The sequence below is a fragment of the Equus przewalskii genome, chromosome 1 (assembly GCF_037783145.1).
Source record: "Equus przewalskii isolate Varuska chromosome 1, EquPr2, whole genome shotgun sequence".
NCBI lineage: Eukaryota > Metazoa > Chordata > Mammalia > Perissodactyla > Equidae > Equus > Equus przewalskii.
In genome coordinates, this window is record NC_091831.1 from 112,704,940 (window position 1) to 112,725,378 (window position 20,439).

General features: G+C 39.9%; 1 protein-coding gene across 1 annotated transcript in view; it reads left to right on the forward strand.

Moving 5' to 3' along the window:
• The window catches only part of GABRG3 (gamma-aminobutyric acid type A receptor subunit gamma3), a 596,113-nt gene that overhangs the window by 23,097 nt on the left and 552,577 nt on the right, over positions 1-20,439 (forward strand). Inside the window, exon 3 of the mRNA XM_070620833.1 lies at positions 11,566-11,633. Within this exon, the coding sequence (XP_070476934.1) occupies positions 11,566-11,633 (68 nt within the window). The remainder of the gene's footprint in view (positions 1-11,565; positions 11,634-20,439) is intronic.

The following is a 20,439-nucleotide window of genomic DNA, read 5'->3' on the forward strand; positions in this document are numbered from 1 at the left end:
TGAGTCTGTTTATTAGTGATAACAAGGTGTGTGTGTATAATCTCTATAATTTTCTACTTATAAACTAACGTTTATGTAAACGGAGATAATATTTTTCTTTTTTTTACAATTTGGATTCCTTTTAATTCTTTTTCTTGTAAGCTGTGGGCTTTTCAAGTATGGCCTTTATTATGTTGAAGTACTTTCCCTCTGTTGCTAGTTCATTGGATTTTTTTTTTATCATGAAAGGAGGTTAAATTTTGTCAAATGCTTTCTATCAATCGAGATTATCATGTGTTTTTTTCCTTCATTCTGTTAACATTATGTATTATATTAACTGCTTTTCATATGTTGAACCACCCTGCATTCCAGAAGTAAATTTCACTAGGTCGTGGTATATGATACTTTTAATTTGCTGCTGAATTCTGTTTGCTAGTATTCTGTTGAGGATTTTTCATAGAATTCATCAAAGATGTGGTCTTTACTTTTCTTTTCTTGTAATGCCTTTTCTAGCTTTAGTATCAGAGTGATAGTGCTGGCATCATAGAATCAATTTGGAAGTGTTTCCTCTACAATTTTTTGGGAAAATTTGAGGAGGATTGTGTTTACTTATTCTTTAAAAATTTGGTGGAAATTGCCAGTGAAGCCATCTGGTCCTGGGCTCTTTTGTGTTAGAAGGTTTTTATTACTGATTCAATCTCCTTACTAGTTACTAGTCTGTTCAGATTTTTTACTTTTTTATTATTCAGCCTTCGAGGTTTCTGCTGAGAAATGCAGTGATTGCCTAATAGGAGCTCCCTTTTACGTGATGAGTCACTCTACTAATTCTGTTTTCAAGATTCTCTCTTGATGATTTTTGACAGTTTGATTATGATGTGTGTCTGTGTAGATCACTTTAAATTTATTCTACTTGGAGGTTTTTAGGCTTCTTGAATTTCTATGTCCATTTCTCTCCTCCAAATTGGGAAAATTTTGGCCATTATTTCAAATAGGCTGTCTGCCCTTTCTCTCTTTCTTCTCCTTCTGGAACTCCCATGTCCATATGTTATTCTGCTTAATGGTATCCTACAAGTCCCTTAGCCTTTCTTCACTTTTCTTCATTTTTTTTTTTTCTTTTTGGTCCTCTATCTTGGTAATTTCGAATGTTCTGTGTTTGAGTTCACTAATTCTTTCTTCCACTTGGTTAAGCCTCTCTAGTGACTTTTTCAATTCAGTTATTGTATTCTTCAGCTCCAGAATTTCCATTTGGATTCTCTTCATAATTTCTCTCTTTTTTAATATTCTCAGTTTGTTCATGTATTGTTTTCCTGATTTCATTTAGTTGTTTATCTGTGCTCTCTCTTAATTCATTGAGCATCCTTGTGATGATTATTTTGAATTCTTTGTTTGATGATTCTTATATTTCTGTTTCTTTAGGGTCAGTTTCTGGAGATTTAATTTGTTCTTTGATTGGACCATGTTTCTCTGGCTTGTATGCCTTGCTATCTTCTGTGGGACTTTGGCATTTGAAAAATTAGCCACTTCTCTCGCTCTTTATGATCTGGTTTTGTACATGGAGGACTTTCACCAATCTTCCTGGCTAGAGGTTCTGGAGACTTCAAACCTTTTCTAGGGGGGATGCATCCTCTCTTGACTCCTATGTGTAAATTTTATTGAAGAGGTTTGCTGGTTTCTACCCAGCAGCTCCCTCTGGTGTCTATGGTGCTGAGGACTCTCTCAGTGCCTGTAGCAAGTCATGGTACTGGAGCTCTCCCTAATGTCTCTTTGTGGTACTGCAGACTCTGCTGATAGACCAAAACATATTGATGGCTTTTATTCTTAGTAATCCCCAACCTGGTGCCCTCTTCCTGTCAGTAGTTAAATTCAGGTGACACAGAAATTAGTTTCTTGGGCAGTCTCCCCAAAAGTCAGAATGTCTGGTGTATGTTCCAGTCTTCTCTTTCCTTTTTCAGGAGGAAATCAGGAGCTGGGAGTTTTCTGCCTATGATAGCCCATGCTATGCTGGGAGGGGCCCTGGCAAGTGTGTGCTATGAATTTGCCTACTGGGTTTTCACATGGTTGGTTTCAAGCTAGCCAACCTCTTTTTTTTTTTTTTAAAGATTTTTATTTTTTTCCTTTTTCTCCCCAAAGCTCCCTGGTACATAGTTGTATATTCTTCGTTGTGGGTCCTTCCAGTTGTGGCATGTGGGATGCTGCCCCAGCATGGTTTGATGAGCAGTGCCATGTCCGCGCCCAGGATTCGAACGAACGAAACACTGGGCCGCCTGCAGCGGAGCGTGTGAACTTAACCACTCGGCCATGGGGCCAGCCCCGAAGCTAGCCAACCTCTTAACTGCTGCACAAACTGGAGTGCACGAACCTCTTAACTGGCTTCTGGATTTCTCACAAAGGCACTTGGTCCATGTATTGTTGTTAAGTTGGTGTCTCTGTGGGGAAGAAGGATCTGGGGCTTCCTATTCTACCATCTTGCTGATGTCACTCTGTTATCGCATTGTAAAGTACAATAAGATCTGTCAAATACAAGCCCTCTCATACCATTTGCAATCTTTTCATTGTTTAATGATATAATGTAAGGGGCCAGCCCTGGTGGCCTGGTGGTTAAGTTTGGCGTGCCCTGCTTTGGTGGTCCAGGTTTGGTTCCTGGGTGTAGACCTACACCACTCGTGTGTCACTGGCCAAACTTTGATGGCAACCCACATACAAAATAAAGGAAGACTGGCAACAGATGTTAGCTTGGGGTGAATCCTCCTCAGGAAAAAGAAATGCAGTTACTGAAAATTCTGTTGGTGAATGCAGTTGGATATTCCCTGTCAGGTAGTAGAAAGGAGAAGGCAGTTGTTAAAAGTTATCTTTCCTGTGATAACTAATAGAGTTCATGGTTGGAAGGAAAACGTACTTCAAACATTCAGTTTACAGGTGGAGAAAATGAGTCCCAGGAAATTTAAGTTAGTTTCATGTCATATGTCAGAGTCAAATTCGTAAGATTATAGGACTTCATACCCACAGATGGTTTTCTCAGTTGTTTTATATTCTTACCACCAAACTCTTTCAAGAGGTAGAAATTTAAGTATGAGCTTTTAAGCACCTACCCATTGGACCTCTGAAGGATTTGTGGTTCTGAACTTTAACACCGTTGCTCTTTTCATTCTTTGGAGAATATGCATTCTTAAGCTGTCTGCTTTAGTAATGAACTTTTATATGAGTGTATACAAATGCAGAATCTCACTCTTTCCCTTCTTCCATATTACGTGTTAAGTCTTAGCCAGGTTTGAAGTGATGACAACTTTATCTTGATCTTTTTAAACTCTTGTTGGCTCACTTGAGATCACATACTGAAAGGATGATTGGGAAAGAAGTGAGGACTTTAGAGTTTACATCCATAGTTCTAGGATTAATGGAGATGGGGTTAGCTGTAAACCCTATAATCAAATGTGAGAACCAAGTTAACTGGCCAAATAGAACCCTAACGGAGCTGAAAGGGGACCCATAATAGTGGCTTCATCATCTCAATGCTGCAGTACTAAGTTATGTCAAACATTTTTGCATGGACTTAGGTTCTTGGCACAACTATATTAACTAAATTTGCTGATTCCATGTACCTCTAACCCAAATCCCTTCGTTTATCCCCCAAAACTTAGTATTCTCCAAGCTAGAGAAAAGCATTTTAAAACAAATCTCTGTTGATAAGCCTCAAAGACAAAGTATTTACATTTTAAGAAGATCCTGGAAAGATTTTATTTCGAGGAAGATTAGCCCTGAGCTAAAATGTGATGCCAATCCTCCTCTTTTTGCTGAGGAAGACTGGCCCTGAGCTAACGTCCATGCCCATCTCCTTCTACTTTACATGTGGGGCACCTGCCACAGCATGGCTTGATAGCGGTGCACCCAGGATCAGAACTGGTGAACCCCAGGCCACCAAAGCGGAATGTGCAAACTTAACTTCTGTGCCACCAGGCTGGCCCCTAGATTTTCTTTCTGGAAGATTCGCCTGAACTAACATCTGTTGACAATCTTCCTTTTTTTGTATGTGAGCCTCTGCCACAGCATGGCCACTGACAAACGATTTGTGTAGGTCTGCACCTGGGAACTGAACCTGGGCCACTGAAGTGGAGTGCACTGAACTTAACCACTAGGCCACTGGGGCTGGCCCCTGGAAAGATTTTTTTTTTTGCAGTGATGATGATGATGATGATAAACTTCCACTAAACTCATTGTTCCCCAGAATTGTCTTAAGCCTCATTACCAAAGTTAAATCTCTGGGAGATTGAAGGCAGAACCCTGGGATTTGGCTCTGGTGAGGCTGCAGAATCCTGGATAAGTCACCTCCTCAATCATGTTTTGACTTCCTGTCTGTAAAATGGGAATGGAAATGGTATTACATACTGATTAAATTCTTATTACAGTGCTATTTAATAAATGTCAGCAATACTTTTGTTTGTGGGCAGTACTTAAAGGGCAGTTGGCAATGAAGTGGGGAGCAGTCTACCTAGTGTATCATCTTGCCCAGCGGGACTCTTAGTTCAGGTAAAGGAAGGGGCAGTGAGCCGGAGGGGCTAATAGCAGACGAGCCCCCACTCCCTTTCCCCGAAGGCAGGGAAGATTGGAAGGGAGGTGCCCAGCTATTGAAAGAGCCCTTCTGTTTAACCCTCAAGAGCATGAGAGTTGGTATTATTTGTTCCTCTTTTTTCTATTCATTTGCTGATATTTAATGTTTCTATCAATATAATTAAACTTTTCGTGAAAAAGCAGAAATTCAAGTGACCAGGGTGACTTTTGGATCTAAATATTGTTTAAAAAGGCAGCAAATGCACGATTTTGGCATTCTTTTCTGTGTCTTAACTCCAGAGACCCCAGCAGCTATAGCAAAAAATGTACTGAGCACCTGCTACTTACTTCACAGCAGTGTCACCACCTCCTTCCCAGCTCCCATCGTGAATTAGTTTCATTTATCAGCTCATCTTATGCTCAGGCGACTGAGGCACAGAGATTTTAAACAGATTACAGAACTGGTGAGCGGCGGAGTCACTCTGCAGCCAGACAGCATGCTCCACCTTATGTCACCTCACTTGGCACATCTGCTCAATGTTCTTTGGGGTCTCCATTCCTCATCGCTATTGCTACCAGTCTGGGGGAAGCTCATTAAGGATTGCCTTCTGTGGATAGCTATAAACACCTGGACCTTTCTCCCACTCCACAGTTTCTGTCCCTGTCAACACTCACCAGTCCCATATCCCATCTATTCTAACCTGCATTTCTGTCATTGTCTGTTTCTCTCTGGCTTGTGAATGACTATAAATGGTTTCATTTGCTCTCCCAGTGCCAGTCTCAGCTTTTTGCTCTCCCAGGGATTTAATATGATTTCTGTTGTAACAGATGCCTATTTTCGGGAGTAGTCTTGTCTTGGATGATCTTTTATTAGCTCTTTGCCCACTTGACTACTTGGGTCAGCTCATAGTCATCATCAGCTTCTGGGGAACATTTAAAAATTCTTCTTCTTCATGTTTCAGTTTGTTATCTCATGTGAACAGTTAACATGTAAAATCCAAGTAAATATAATAACTTAAAACCACCATTTTCAGGAACCATAGTTGTGGAACATTCTGTGAGTGCCTTCTGTGTGGCAGGAACTGTGGCAGATGCTGTGGGGAGGGACGTAGACCTCATGTAGACCCTCCTTTCCAAGGGCCAATCCTTATCATCGGGGATGTTAAGGGGTGCTCATGACCTAACAATGGAAAGTGATCTAATAATATGGAGCTTCAGAGAAAGGCTGTACATCTTTTCTTCTCAGTTGCTACAGGTAAAATACATTTTCCTAAAAGACTCCAGACACTTATCTGAAATTTGTGAGACTATCTTTTGTAAGAGATATTAATCAAATGACTCAAGAACAACCAAAAGACTATTAGTACTAGTCCTGTGGCCTTTGAGGCCTGGGTGTTTTTGTTAATCTGTAGCCTCATTCTTTCACGGGTGGACTCCTGCCCTCTGCCTTCCATAGAGGATTAATGCAGCCCTAGGGCCCCATGAATCCACAGTGCACCAAGCATAACTCTTCTGTTTTCTACTGTCTTTTTACTTATCTTCCCTAATTTTTGTAAAGTAAAATATGCCATCATAATTCTGTGATTTTAGAGAGAAACTTTTGGGAGTTTTGAGAAGCCAGCTGGGTACAACTTTCCATTCCACCTTGGGAAAGTTAGGAGAAGATCTGGAGTCGGGTCAGCTAGGCTGATTGTTAGGAGAGAAGCTCAGAGTCAACTTTGTTTTGGGGGGCATGCCTTAGTCGATTCACTGAGCGACGTTGGTGCCCACCTCTGGGGGCCAGGGACAAAAAGTAACCACCAAACTTGGTCAGGCAAGAAAATGAAAAATACTTGTGGAGGTTTAAATACCACCAAATTGGGAAACAGTAAACTGGTGGCAGGTAACACAGAAATGTTTTTATTGCCTGTTTTATTCAGGGTTCGCATTTTAGGCATGTGGCAGGAAGTAAACATTTATGACACTTAAGTGGGGCCCCTTAACAGATAACTTCTTGGGCATTTTGGAGATAAAAATTGATTTATTTTATTTTCACAAGAGAGGCTGAAGTTTGTTTAACAGGAACCTTGAACTATATATTAAATGTGGTTTTGGATGTCAAGGTCCAAAGAGATTGACATCAGGAACTTTCTTTCATTAAAATGTAATTTATTTACTTTTTCTCATGACAGTATTCTTTTTGTGTCTAGAATAAACCAGACAAAGAATCTGTTCACCTCCAGGCTTTAAATAGCATTTTGGAGTTCAAAGTTCAGCCATGTGCCTCTAGATCCATCAGTGAACAGACCCACCCTGGCCCTACATCCTTACCCCAACAAGGCCACTCTGAAGGGTGCCATCACTTGTCTGTATGTCTGGGTCAATTCCCCAGCTTATGACTCGTAGTTCAAATAGTCCTCGGATCTTGTTCTAGGATGAGGAAGCCCATGGCAGGCTGGAGAAAAATAACCAAACAGGTATTTGCATTGGTTTTGTGACAGAGGCAAGTAGAAAGTGCTGTTTATATAACTCCCCTTAGAACCACCTCAGTCTTTCAAGGGAACAATTGTGGTTGATGCTTATCAAGACTTACCTAGTGCGTCTTTGCAGTGTTCATTTATGCTGCACAATTTATGAGTTTATGACTCTTCTCAAATATACTGATTCTGAATTTTTAGGAAATAATGAGATCCAAACAGATAAGGTAGAATTCAAATGAAAATTGAAATGTGAATCCATTTTTGAACTAAACATATGGGAGTCAATTCCATCAGCTCTATTTTACATTCTTTTTCAATAGAATCTGCCCCCTTTCACTCAGTAAATTACCATCCCCTCTCTCCCTGTTCCTGGCTTTTCCATCTCTGTGTAACTCCTCGTCCTTCTCCCAACTACCCAAAGCTTAATGGTTTCTTTTTTTTATTGTGGTGAATATGCATGACATAAAATTCACTATTTTAGCCATTTTTTTTTTAAGATTTAAAAAAATTTTTTTCCCCGGGTACATAGTTGTATATTCTTCGTTGTGGATCGTTCTAGTTGTGGCATGTGGGACGCTGCCCCAGCGTGGCTTGATGAGCAGTGCCGCGTCTGCTCCCAGGACTCAAACCAACGAAACACTCGGCCGCCTGCAGCAGAGCACGCGAACTTACCCATGTGTCCACAGGGCCAACCCCTATTTTAGCCATTTTTAAGTGTACAGTTCAGTGGTACATTCACGTTCTTGTGCAACTATGACCACATCCATCTCTAGAACTCTTTTCATCTTGCAGAGTTGCAACTCTGTACCCATTAAACAACTTCCCTTTCTCCCCTCTTCCCAGCCCCTGGCACCCGCCATTCTTTCTGTCCCTATGAATTTGACAACTCTAGGTACCTCATAGAAATGGGATCATACAGTATCTGTCTTTTTGTGACTGGCTTATTTCACTTAGCCTGATGTCCTCAAGGTTCATCCATGTTGTAATATGAGTCAGTTATCGTATATACAAATACATACATATATGTATCTTTTAAATTTTTTATATATTATGATGTTTTTATATTTTAAAAATTCTTTCTGGCTGGAGAGAGACTGCCCTTCCCAGAGCTAGCCAATTCTTAGAGATAGCAAAGGGTCCATCCAGGAGAATGCCTTTGACATGCAAACCAACCAATCCAAAACCATACCTCCTCTATCTGCCCCATGCACCCCAGAAGGCAGTATTCTTATGCCTTAATCATCCCAGGGCCAGGTACCAGGCCACTAGAGACCAACCCAATAGCCCAAAGCCCATGGAACTATTCAAACTAGCCAGTCCTAGCTGTTTACCCTGCCCTGCTGTGCCTTTCCCTCGGAAACCCCAATTAAGATCATGGCCTAAGCACTGCCCACCCCCCTTGCCCTGTCTTCTGACTCCTGACCACCCTGGTGTCTTGCCTATGTGGCCCTTCAAGGCAGCCAAACCTCTTGCCTCTGGGACCTGTGAGTATAATAAACTTTGTTTTCCTGAGCCTCTCGTCTTGTGGCTGTACCTGACTGACCATCATGTAAAAGAATATGAATCACTCAGAATTTACTTCCTTTGTAGGTCTGAATAATATACCATGTGTAATACTACATTAGTTTATCCACTTATTTTTCCGTGAGCACTTGGGTTTCTTCCACCTTTCAGCTGTTATGAAAAATGCTGCTATGAATATGGGTGTGCAAGTATATGTTTGGATCCCTGCTTTTAATTCTTTTGGGTATATCCCCATAAGTAGAATTGCTGGATCATATGGTAATTCTATGTTTAATTTTTGGAGGAATCGCCGTACTGTTTTCCATAGTGGCTGCCTCATTTTATGTTCCCACCAACAATGCCCAAATGTTCCAGTTTCTTCACATCTTGACCAACACGTGTTATTTTTTAAATAGTAGCCATCATAATGCGTGTGAAGTGGTATTTCATTGTGCTTTTGATTTGCGTTTCCCTAAAGGCTAATGATGTTGAGCATCTTTTCATGTGCTTATTGGTCATATGTATATCTTCTTGGGAGAAATGTCTCAGTCCTTTTCCCATTTTTAAATCAGGTTGTTTGCTTATTTGTTTTGTTTTTTGAGGGAAATTAACCTTGAGCTAACATCTGCCGCCAATCCTCCTCTTTTTGCTGAGGAAGCTTGGCCCTGAGCTAACATCTGTGCCCATCTTCCTCTACTTTATATGTGGGACGCTTGCCACAGCATGGCTTAATAAGCAGTGTGTAGGTCAGCGCCGAGGATCAGAACCAGTGAACCCTGGGCCACCAAAGTGGAGTGCATGAACTTAACCACTACTCCACTGGGCTGGCCCTTTGTTTTCTTATTTGTTGTTGAGTTGTAGGAGTTTTTTTTTTATATTCTGGATGCTAACCACTTATCAGATATATGATTTGCAAATGTTTTCTCTCGTTCTGTGGATTGCCTTTCGACTTTGATGCACAGAAGTTATAATTTTGATGTAGTCCAATTTATTTAATTTTTTCTTTTGTCCCTTGTGCTTTTGATGCCATATCCAAGAAATTATTGCCAAATCCAATGTCATGAAGCTTTCCCCCTACGTGTTTTTCTCAGAGTTTTATATTTTTAGTTTTTATGTTTAGATTTGATCCATTTTGAGTGAATTTTATATATGATATAAGGTAATGGTCCAACTTCATTCTCTTGCATGTGAATATCCAGTTTTCCCAGCACCATTTGTTGAAAAGACCATCCTTTTCCCCATCGAGTGGTCTTGGCACCCTTGTCAAAGATTATTTGTCAGGGCTTAATCTCGAGTCTTTGAGTTATAAAACTTGAGCCACTTGTGCCACTCTTAGAGGCACTTTCCTAAATACGCCTTTACTTTAGCATGAGGCTGCTGAAAAGAGGGTTTGCTTAAAACGGTTGATTTCCCCCAGGTTTTGTGCACGTGTGTGTGCATATGTATGTGCATGTTTATTCCAAACTCTTTTCTCCTAAAACCTTTATTGCACTGTTGCACTTAATACTCATTTGCACTTCCCACTTGAAGTTGTTAAGCCTTTATGTCTGTATGTCCTTATATTTAATGAGATTAAAAGCTCTGGAAACTTAATAAATACCATAAAACAACCAGAAAAGTCTCTTGCAAAAAGTAGGTCCTCAATTGACTGACTTAAGACAGGTTATGCAGTGTTTGGAGACAGAAGACCTGCTGAATTCAGTTAGGTTGAAGAAAGATGCTACTTACTATTCATAATAGTTAGCAAATCTCAGTCTAAAATGAAGAACAGTCCATTTATGAAATTTTAGCACTATATACATAGTATACAAAATTCGGTTGGCGTGTTTTCCAAAATGCCCACAGCTCTTTGAAGCTAACATGACTTGGTTGTACTGACAGATGTTACAGTTGTTGGTTCAAATTCATAATCATTGTTTTTATTTTATGGAGGTCTGGAAATCATGGCTCAGGCTAAAGACTGCTGGATGTACAGTCTAACAAGGGACTGTGAGCTCAGAAGTGCCACTTGTAGTTCCAAAAGTAGAATGCAGAAGTCCATCTGTGAATGATTAGTTATTTAGTGAAATTGAAGGAAGCTTATTGAAATAATTGCAGATACAAACACTCTTGTTTCCATGGAAACAATCCATTTCATGTGCAAAGGTTCAGGAGTGTTGTTCATGTTCCTCCCGGGCAGAAATATTATGAAATTGGTGCTGTCCTCCCTTTCATCAGTTGTTGAGTGCTGAGGAAAGGAAACCTTTTCTGCTCATAGGACATGGGCCCCTGACCCAGAGGTTGGTCATTTCAACATCCTCGTTACTGGTCTCTCAAATTCTATTGCTGCCGAGGAAAGAGAAATTAGTTTTCTTTAAGGTGAAATGAGCCAGTTTTACCTCTGATGCACAATGTTAGATATTTCAATTTCTAATTATATAAATTTTATGCCATAATAGTTGAAACTGTAATTCCTTGACATACTAAAGTGTTACTCTTTTTTGGATTACTTGATTTTAAGTCTGTGATAAATGTGTGTTATGTGTCTTTAAATCTTAATAATAACAATATACAATGTTTTTCATTCCCCTTTGGTGTTTGTACTACTCTCTAGATCTTTACTTTGAGTTGCTCTGCTTTGGGATGGTAGCTAGGCAGCCATGTGATGGATAGATAATCTGAGGGCATCCCTGATATTGCCGATAACTTGGGTTTGGCTTCACAGCAAAACTGTAACATTAAATTACTTATGCAGTGTCTTATATTTTATCTTTTTGTATTTTTTTTTGCCGTGTAATCAGCATAATTCATATTACAGAATATCGTTATAGTCGTCTATCACTGGCAACTTGCAGCATAGAAATATCTTGTTTTCCTAGAACTTATTAAATACAAATAGAAATCTCTCATCCCTTGACAATTTTAAGAAGAGAGAGACAGTCAGGGTCTGAATTGTAACTACAAGGCAAGTCCCAAAGAAAAATCCACCCCTTTCCAACATACTCTTGAGGTGTTAGTGCCTGAGTCAAAGGCAGTTGAATAGTGCTCTCCTTGGTGTCTCTGGCACAAAGTATTGACACACATGTGTTTTTCTCCACAGTAAAACCAACCGTAATTGATGTTGACATCTATGTTAACAGCATTGGTCCTGTGTCCTCAATAAACATGGTAAGAAGCTATTTTCTTTTCTGATCCGATGGACTTTGTATCAGTTCTTTCTTACATTCTCATTGTAGATTTCTGTTTGAGATTTATCATACAGATTTAAAACTCACAATTGACTTCTTAAATCTGTGGTGTTTATTGGTAGTTTAAATATTGAAAACGGTAAAAGTCAAGAGGGTGAACCTGTGACGCTAGCATTGAGGCATTGCTCTCATGATTAAGAATCATCTCACCACCCATCGCCACACACGTGTAGATTTTCAGATGGTATTATTTGTAATTATGCATTATTGGTTACATCTGACCTCATTAATCCTTGGGAAGAATGTAAATGACAGCTTTTTGACTTTTAGTTCATTTTTTCAAGATCCAAGGGACCTGACTTTTAGTGTTTCTCAGGAAAGGATCTGAGATTACCTAGTTTATACTTTGGTCTTCAATTTGAACTCTGAGGATAAATAAACTGCCTTTTTTGTTGTCCACAGGAGAAAGTATGGGGCCAAATATGTGATTTCCCCAGTAGGGTATTTCCACAGGCTTATAAGCAAAATGAGCTCCTAAAGTAACTGTTTCCATGTAGAAGGAGGCCTTTGCTGGTTTTTAGTTTGAGGCATTAGGAAAGTGCTGGAGTGTTGGAGGACATTAGTGTAGATGTGTCCATGGGCCATGGTGGGCCTCCAAGAGGGCAGTGTACAGGGTTCCAGGAGCAGCACGTGCCTTTGCAGACCCAGTGGTATCAGGAAGTCCTGTGGCTGGGGCCTTCTCTGTGCTCATGGCTGCATGTTTGCTCCTGGATTTGGGGGACATGTGATGCTGAGGGTGGGGAATTGCCAAAATGCTGACTTAGATGCCTTTCTTTCATTGCAGTGTTCTGTGGATGGAAATAATCCCTCCAAAATTAGTAGCAAAATCATTTCTTTTCATTGCCAGATTTTAAAATTGTTCATCTTTTCTTTGATGATATAAAGTGTTCGTCTTTTCTCTGATGATATAAAGTTTCCATGAGGGGTAAAATTATATTTATGGGTGACTCAAAAAAATCGCTCAGGTCCTCCATGAACTGAATGAAGATGGGGCACTAACAAAGAGGTGAAATGGATCAAAGAGAATTCCCTTCATATGACCTATGGGCTGCAGGTAGTAAAATGTAAATTGTAAATACAGTGTTCCCTTTCCCTGATAAATAGTGATTCAGCTGACCACATAGAGACAGTCATCACTTCTTAATTTATTTGTTTCTTATTCTGGAGTTTTATTTTCTTACATTTGTTCCACGACACTTTATTCAGCACCTTTATGTCTAACGCTAATTTAAGTCTAACACTAAAAAAAGAACTGCCTGCATAGATATATAGTTACAAAATTATTTTAGGAGCAGATGCTTACATTCGTGTATCTGGGGATTTTCATGAATTCCTATAACTTTGAGATCTACTTTGTGCCCAGTACTAAGCTTTGCTATTGGAACTAATGGAAATTTCTGGTGGAAATCATAGGCTGCAGAGAAGGAGACTAAGTAAGTGACAGTCATCCACAGGTGATAGGTACTGCTGATGGCAGGCACTCTCCACAGGCAAGTTGGCAGCCATTGGAGTAGTCATCCACAGGTGATAGGTACTGCTGATGGCAGGCACTCTCCACAGGCAAGTTGGCAGCCATTGGAGTAGTCATCCACAGGTGATAGGTACTGCTGATGGCAGGCACTCTCCACAGGCAAGTTGGCAGCCATTGGAGTAGACTTCTCTGATGAGGTCATCTCAATCTGAAACTTGACTTGTAGGCAGGAGTTTGCCAGGTGGAACAATGTATGAGGATCCTCTATAAAAGGCAGGATGACAGGGTATGTGGCTTACTAGGGGGTGAGGACTGAGGTGATGTTCAAATGCCAAGGGGCTGAGTGCAGCTGGGCAGCACCCTGGACCTGCCAGGGACTGAGAACTTGAAGCCTCGCTGAATAGTCAGACGTCATCCTTAGATTTAGCTGATCCCAGCACTTGGGAAGTGTGCAGACCCATCTCCATCTGAGGTATGTGCAGGTCGAATTTCTTGAGACTAGTTCAAGTTCAGCAAGATCTCCAGTCAGATCCCCTTTTTCCCTTATGACACAGAGCTGATGTTGTGATTTAAAATCGTTAGTTCTGACCCCTCCATTAACAGGTAAGGAATGATTGTAATCAAAATGGTCTGAGGCATTGTAAGACCTCCATCACCTGAGAAACATGCGTGAGCATCAGTGTTGTATATGTCCTGAGGAAGTTTCAACAAGTTATCAAGTGTTAGATTTTTAGTAACTGGGACTGAGGAGAATAATTGCCTTGAATATCTTGAAAATTCATTTGATTCAAATTTTTTTCTTCTTAAGAGATATCTCTGTTGTAGTGAGAGGGTGGACCAATAAATGTTGGTTGCCTTTTATTTTGTGAAACTGAAGCCAGTATGCAGGCAACAGTGGGCAAGCTGAATGAGAGGAGATGCTTTACTCTGGAAATAGTGACATATTGATAGTCAGGTCTCAGCAGAGCTTCAGTTGTCTAGGCTGTTCCCGTGTCTAATTCCATGAGGAAGAGAAAATGTGCTGCTAACTTACCTGAGCTAAGCGAAGCATAGGGGCAGGCAAGGGTTTGTTTAAAAAAATTTGTCTAGGGGCACGGACATGGCACTGCTCGTCAGGCCACGCTGAGGTGGCGTCCCACATCCCACAACTAGAAGGACCTGCAATTAAGATATACAACTATGTACTGGGGGGTTTGGGGAGATAAAGCAGAAAAAAAAAAGATTGGCAACAGTTGTTAGCTCATGTGCCAATCTTAAAAAAAAAAATGCGTCTAGATCTAGATGCACACACACACATATCTAAATGTTTAGCTGCTGTGTATGTTCTATGGGGGGTGGATTTCTCTATTTCTGTCTCTGTTCGTTCAGTAAACATTTGTCATATGACCATTGTATGTCATGCCCTGTGCTGGATGTGGGTAAGACAAAGATGAATCAAGTCTCACTTCTTGTTCTAGGAGAGCAACTCCAAACTCATAAACAAATCATTATGGTACACAGGAGGCAGAGCAGAGATGGATCCCTTGCCAGGGAACCCAGAGGAGGGAATAGCCAACAGCCCTGAGGGAGGTTTTGAAGGCATCACGAGGCAGACACTTCCAAGCTGTTGCTTTTTTTTTTTAATTTAAATTTTTATTTTTTAAAGACTATTTTTTCAGAGCGGTTTTAGACTCACGGCAAAGCTGAGAGGAAGGTAGAGAGATTTCCCATATACCCTCTGTTCCCATGCATGTATAATCCCCCCATGATGAACTTCTCCCACCTGAGTGGTAGGTTTGTTACAACTGATGAAGCTACATTGACACATTGTCACCTCAAATCCATGGTTTACAGTAGGGTTCACGCTGGTATTGTACATGTATGGGTTTGAACAAATATGTAATGACATATGTACACCATCATAGTATCATACAAAGCAGTTTCATTGCCCTAAAAGTTTTCTGTGCAGAGCTGCTTCTTGAGGGATGAGTATTTCTAACCTTTGTGCTCTGAACACTTTTCTTGGAAGTCAAAATGATAAAGGATTTATTCTGCCATTGCTGAATCCATCACACATACCCACTATATCTATGAAACCAAACTACACAGTTTCAAAAGAATTTAACGTGCTTCAGAGTGAACCTCATGAGAAATAAAAGCAATTTCAAAGTAGAGAAAAGACTATGTGAGCGGATATTGGGAGTTGAGTTGGCAACAATAATAAAAAGAGATGAATATGAAACAGACTAAAATAATCAAATTAAAGAATCTATTATGGGGAAAAGGCACAATTTAGAGAGATGTACAGGATTTAAGGTTATAAATTGTTATTGAGATTTTAATTATAAAGCTAAAGCCTGATCAAATTATCACTTTTTCCCAAATATTAATTTAAGGATCACTGAAAGAGAGAAAACAACAATTTCTTCTTTATCCTCCTCTCCTCCTCTCCATTTCTCTGCTTCTTTTATTGATATTATTAATATTGAAGATTCAGTTTCAGACATTTTCCCTCTTAAATAAAAATGAAGTTGCATTTCAATCTATTGTTTCATAGATTGATTTTCTTTGTCTTGTTTATACTGGGGTTGTTTATGCTTTTTCTAGTTATTGAGGAGATTAGAATTGGTTTAGCTGGGTCTAAGAGAACGTTCTTCTACGAAGATTTTACCACCTTCTCTGTCTTTGTCATTACAGCATATCTAAACATGAACAGGTTCTTCACAGAAATTGTTCATGGTTTGTTCCAGGACCATGGAAGCTCCGTACAGGGGAGCTTGTAAGTTTACTTCTGAGACTATTTGCTTTAAACAACCATTTAGGAAATGAACAAAGAGAACTAGTGCTTTTATACCTATTCTGTGCTACTGATCTCATCTCATTTGATCTTCACAAGATCCCAGTGGAGAAGATATTGCCCCTTTCCACTTATTTCTGATGAGTAAGCTGAAGCTCATGAAGATGGAGACCCCAGAGCAATGATTCTTGCTATGACTCCCTGTGTTTCTGCAATGAGTAAGGAAAGGCAGCAGCAGCACCTAGAGAGTGACAGCTTTAACATGGAACTTGAGAAGAGAAGAGCTCAGGGGGAGTCTAGTGTTAGGGTTGCTTTCCTTTTAAAAAAATAAATTAGTAGACTTTATTTTTTAGAGCAATTAAAATGTTTTTCCAGTTTTATTAAGATATAATTGACATACAACCTGTAGGTTTAAGGTGTACAGTGTGATGATTAGATATACATGTATATTGTGAAATGATTACCACAATAACGTTAGTTAACATGTCCATCACCTCACATAGTTACCTTTTTGTGTGTGTGGTGAAAACTTTTAAAGTTTACTCTCTTAGCAACTTTACAGGATTGTTAACCATAGTCTTCATGCTGTATGTTACACCCTCAAAACTCATTCATCTCATAACTGGAAATTTGTACCTTTTGACCACCTTCACCCATCCCCTTCCCACCCCACCCCTGGCAACTACCAATCCACTCTGTTTCTATGATTTCGGTTCTTTTAGATTCCACTTATAAATGAAATCATACAGTATTATTTGTCTTTCTCTCTCTGACTTATTTCAAGTAGCATAATTTTAAGTTATAGAAAAATTGGGGAGAAATAACAGATGGTTCCCATATACCTCTCACACACACACACACACACACACCCACCCACCCACCCCATTTCTCCTATTATTAACATCTTGTGTTGTGGTACGTCTGTTACATTTGATGAATGAGTATTGATACATTATTATTAACTGAAGACCATAATTTACATTAGGGTTAATTTTTGGTGCTGTACATTTTGTGGGTTTTGACAAATGTATAATGATATGTATCCGTCATTTTGGTATCATACTGAATGTTTTCACTGCCCTGAAAATCCTCTGTGTTCCACCCATTCATCCCTCCTCTCTAAGCCCTTGCTACCACTGATCTTTTTACTATCTCCAGAGTTTTGCCTTTTCCAGAAAGTCATACATTTGGAACTCTATATTATGTAGGCTTCTCAGACTGGCTTCTTTCTTTTCCTTTGATTTTACGAGAAGTGGTACTACGTCATCTGAGGAAATCCAAAACATGTAGTGATTGAGGCAACATGATGTTACTGCAATAGCTGGCTGTTACTCTGTGTTACCCAGAAATTAAGGGGCAGCTGTGTAGGTCATGGGGACAGGTTAAACATTATCAGAATGGTCCATTGAATGATACCTAACCTAAGAATATAAAGCTTGTGGGATGACCTGCAGCTAGAAGTGGCATTGGGGAAGCTTTTTGTGACACCTGTGAACCTCATCCCTGCTCCTCTCACTTTTGGCTGCAGTTTTAAGAGGTAAAGTCAGGCAACCCTGTCAAATCACAGAAGGCCAGGGGAAGGAAAGTAAATTCCATTCCAAAAAGGTCTATTATTACTAGAAGATGTCCATTGCTTTGTAAAACTTTTCTGAAGGCATCTAAGCTCAGGCAAGTCAGAAAGAAGAGAAGGCTGCACGCCATGGTGCTAGCTTGTTTTGGTTTTCTTTACATTTGTCCTGCTAAAGGGTCATAGCAGCTTTCACATCTGTAGTTCGATACCATTCATCAGCTTTTGAAAAATGTTGGCCATTATTTCTTAAAGTATTGCTTTTGTACTATTCTCTCTCTTTTTACTTTCTAGGACTCCAATCACATGAATGTTAAGCATTTCTCCCATGTCCCATTTGTCTCTACTGCTTGGGGTCTTCTTTCCATCCCTTTGCTGTCCGTGCTTCACTCAGTGCAAAACCTTCCAGCTTACCATTGAGCAAACTAAGTCACTCCTCGTCTGTGTCCAGTTACACGTTAGAGCCATCTGTTGAGTTCTTAATTTCAATTACTGTATTTTTCATTTCTAAAATTTTAGTTTGATTGTTTCTAATAGCTGTCAGTTCTCTGGTGAATTCTCCATCTTGCAATCTATTTTTCTTGAACACATCAATCATTAAATTCACGGCTGATAGCTGCAGTATCTGGGCCATCTGTGGTACCATTTCTATTGTCTGCTTTATTGCTTGGCCCCATTTTTGGATATGCCTGGTAATTTTGATTGTCTATAAAAACTGATAGAAGCTTCAGTGGATGTTCCCTCTTGTGTCTGGAGGTCAGAGCAGGGGTGGGGCTGGTCTCCAGTTTTGCTGAGGCTCACTTGGGCTCTGTGCCCCCCTCTTCTTGGGGACGGCTCCCCAGGAATCTCAATGGAGGGCCTGGAATGCTTCCACTCCAAAAGAGTCCTGAACTCTAATTTTTGTATTTCTGGCACCATGAAATGGCTGAAAATTCTGCTCTTTTTAAACTGTTTCTTTAACTGCTTTTAACCTCTTCTCTATGCAGTTTAGTCAGTAAAGGCATTGAGGGAAAACCACTGTTGTTTGGCTCACTTCCCCATCATTTGTATTCTCTGAAGCCTTGGCCTCTCCTATTTAGTAGAACTCCTTGGCTGCCCCAAACTCCAGTTTTAGCCTCAAGATGCCCTCCCCCCAGCTTCTCCATATCCTGTACCTACCCCACTAGCAGATAAGTTCTGGGAAGAAAGCCATATGTGGGAAATGTGGTCTACCATGGGGACCCTGCCTTGTCGGTATTCAGACTCTTCAAATAGATATTTTAAATGTATATTTTATCTAGCTTTTCTATTTGTTCTTAGTGGGAGTGTTGGTCTACGATAAGCTATCTCATCATAGCCATGTACCTTTGGTTTGAAATGTTACGTTTAGATGGAATAAGGTTTGATTACCAATAGTCAGCAAGGAGTTATTTGGGGCCAAGAGTAAAGCCCTATGAAACTTTACTGAATTTCTTTCTTGCTTCAGTAACCTTCCCAAATGCCTTGGAGTAGCAAAGAGGAGAGAATTTTCTAGAGTCCAGTGTGTCCAGTTTTTCCCTATAAATAATAGTTCTTTGAGGCAACCTAAAGGAAGTAATTATGTATTTCTTCCAGCAATATTAGCTTTAGAGGAACAGAGCACTTGTCCGTTATCAGTTGTTTAAAAGGATGATCTTGTATGTAGTTTTAATATTCCTTTAAGAAATGGAAAATAATACTTTTGCACATAAAGCTTTTGTGTTCGAGATTTAATTCACCACTAGACAGAAAACCTGCTCCAAGATAACAGCAGTAGAAATAATAATAATATCTAAAATATGCATATTAAAGAAATCAATAGAATACACACTGGAAGAGCCACCCAGTGTAAATGGGAATGCTTTCTGGAACTTAAAAAAAAAAATCTCCAAGGATGAGAAAGAAGACATTTAAAGGCTTTTAATGTCTTTAAACCTGAGATCCAGAGGATGTCAGTCTGTAGCAGATGCCCATTTGACTAGGAGTCCTTGAGGCCAACAGCCACATCTCTTACTGATACCCCTAGGATTCAGTCCAGAGGCCCTGATAAATGTTTGTTGAGTGAATGAATAAAAACCATCTTCACCCTCTGCCTCTCCGCATTCATATCCATTAGTGTATCTTTGTGTATGAACACACACAGTTCCTGCATACCCTACACTTTGCTATGTCTTCAGGACCCAATTTCATTAGTTAGTAGATTCACTTCTCTTGCTCTAATAATATTAACACTCACTCACTCAGTGCTTCCACTCTTTCAAAAATTTAATTCTGACAATAAACTTATGAGGTTGTTGATATCACCACCCAAGCTTATGGCTAATGGAGCCAAGGCTTTAGGCCCTCATATTGTCTGGAAGGTGGCAGAACACCATTCACGCTCTAAAGTGAAAGGAAATCAGTGGGAGCTGTGCTAACAGACACGTCTTAAATGTAAAAACAATACATTTTAAACTTACACTGGATGTCATCTTTTCTTTTCGCCTCGTGTCTTGGAACTTTTTGCCTTTTATATAAAATGTCATTAGAGATGCTGCCTGCTAGGCTGGGGCATTAATGCCCATTGTGGGAATGGATATGAACTTTTCAGCTGTTTAAGAACACTGAGATATCTGAAATAATAATAAAGCATCTGTCCTTTGTGAGCAGTGGTCTTTTCTTGAACACTAACTCCTTCAAATGTATGCATAGCTCCTTGGTTTTCTTTTTATCTTGAACTTTTCCATTTCTAAGGGATATTTCACCATTGATATCCCTTATTCTTCACAATATGGGCTACATTATGTACCTCTGAAAAGAGCACCTTCTTTATATTGTATGTAAAAAGCTTTTTCTGAACTGGAGGGCCATTGGATTGGGATTTCCTATTAGAGGGTCGAAGAAGCTCTCCCATTTCACCTTGATGAGGTTCTCAC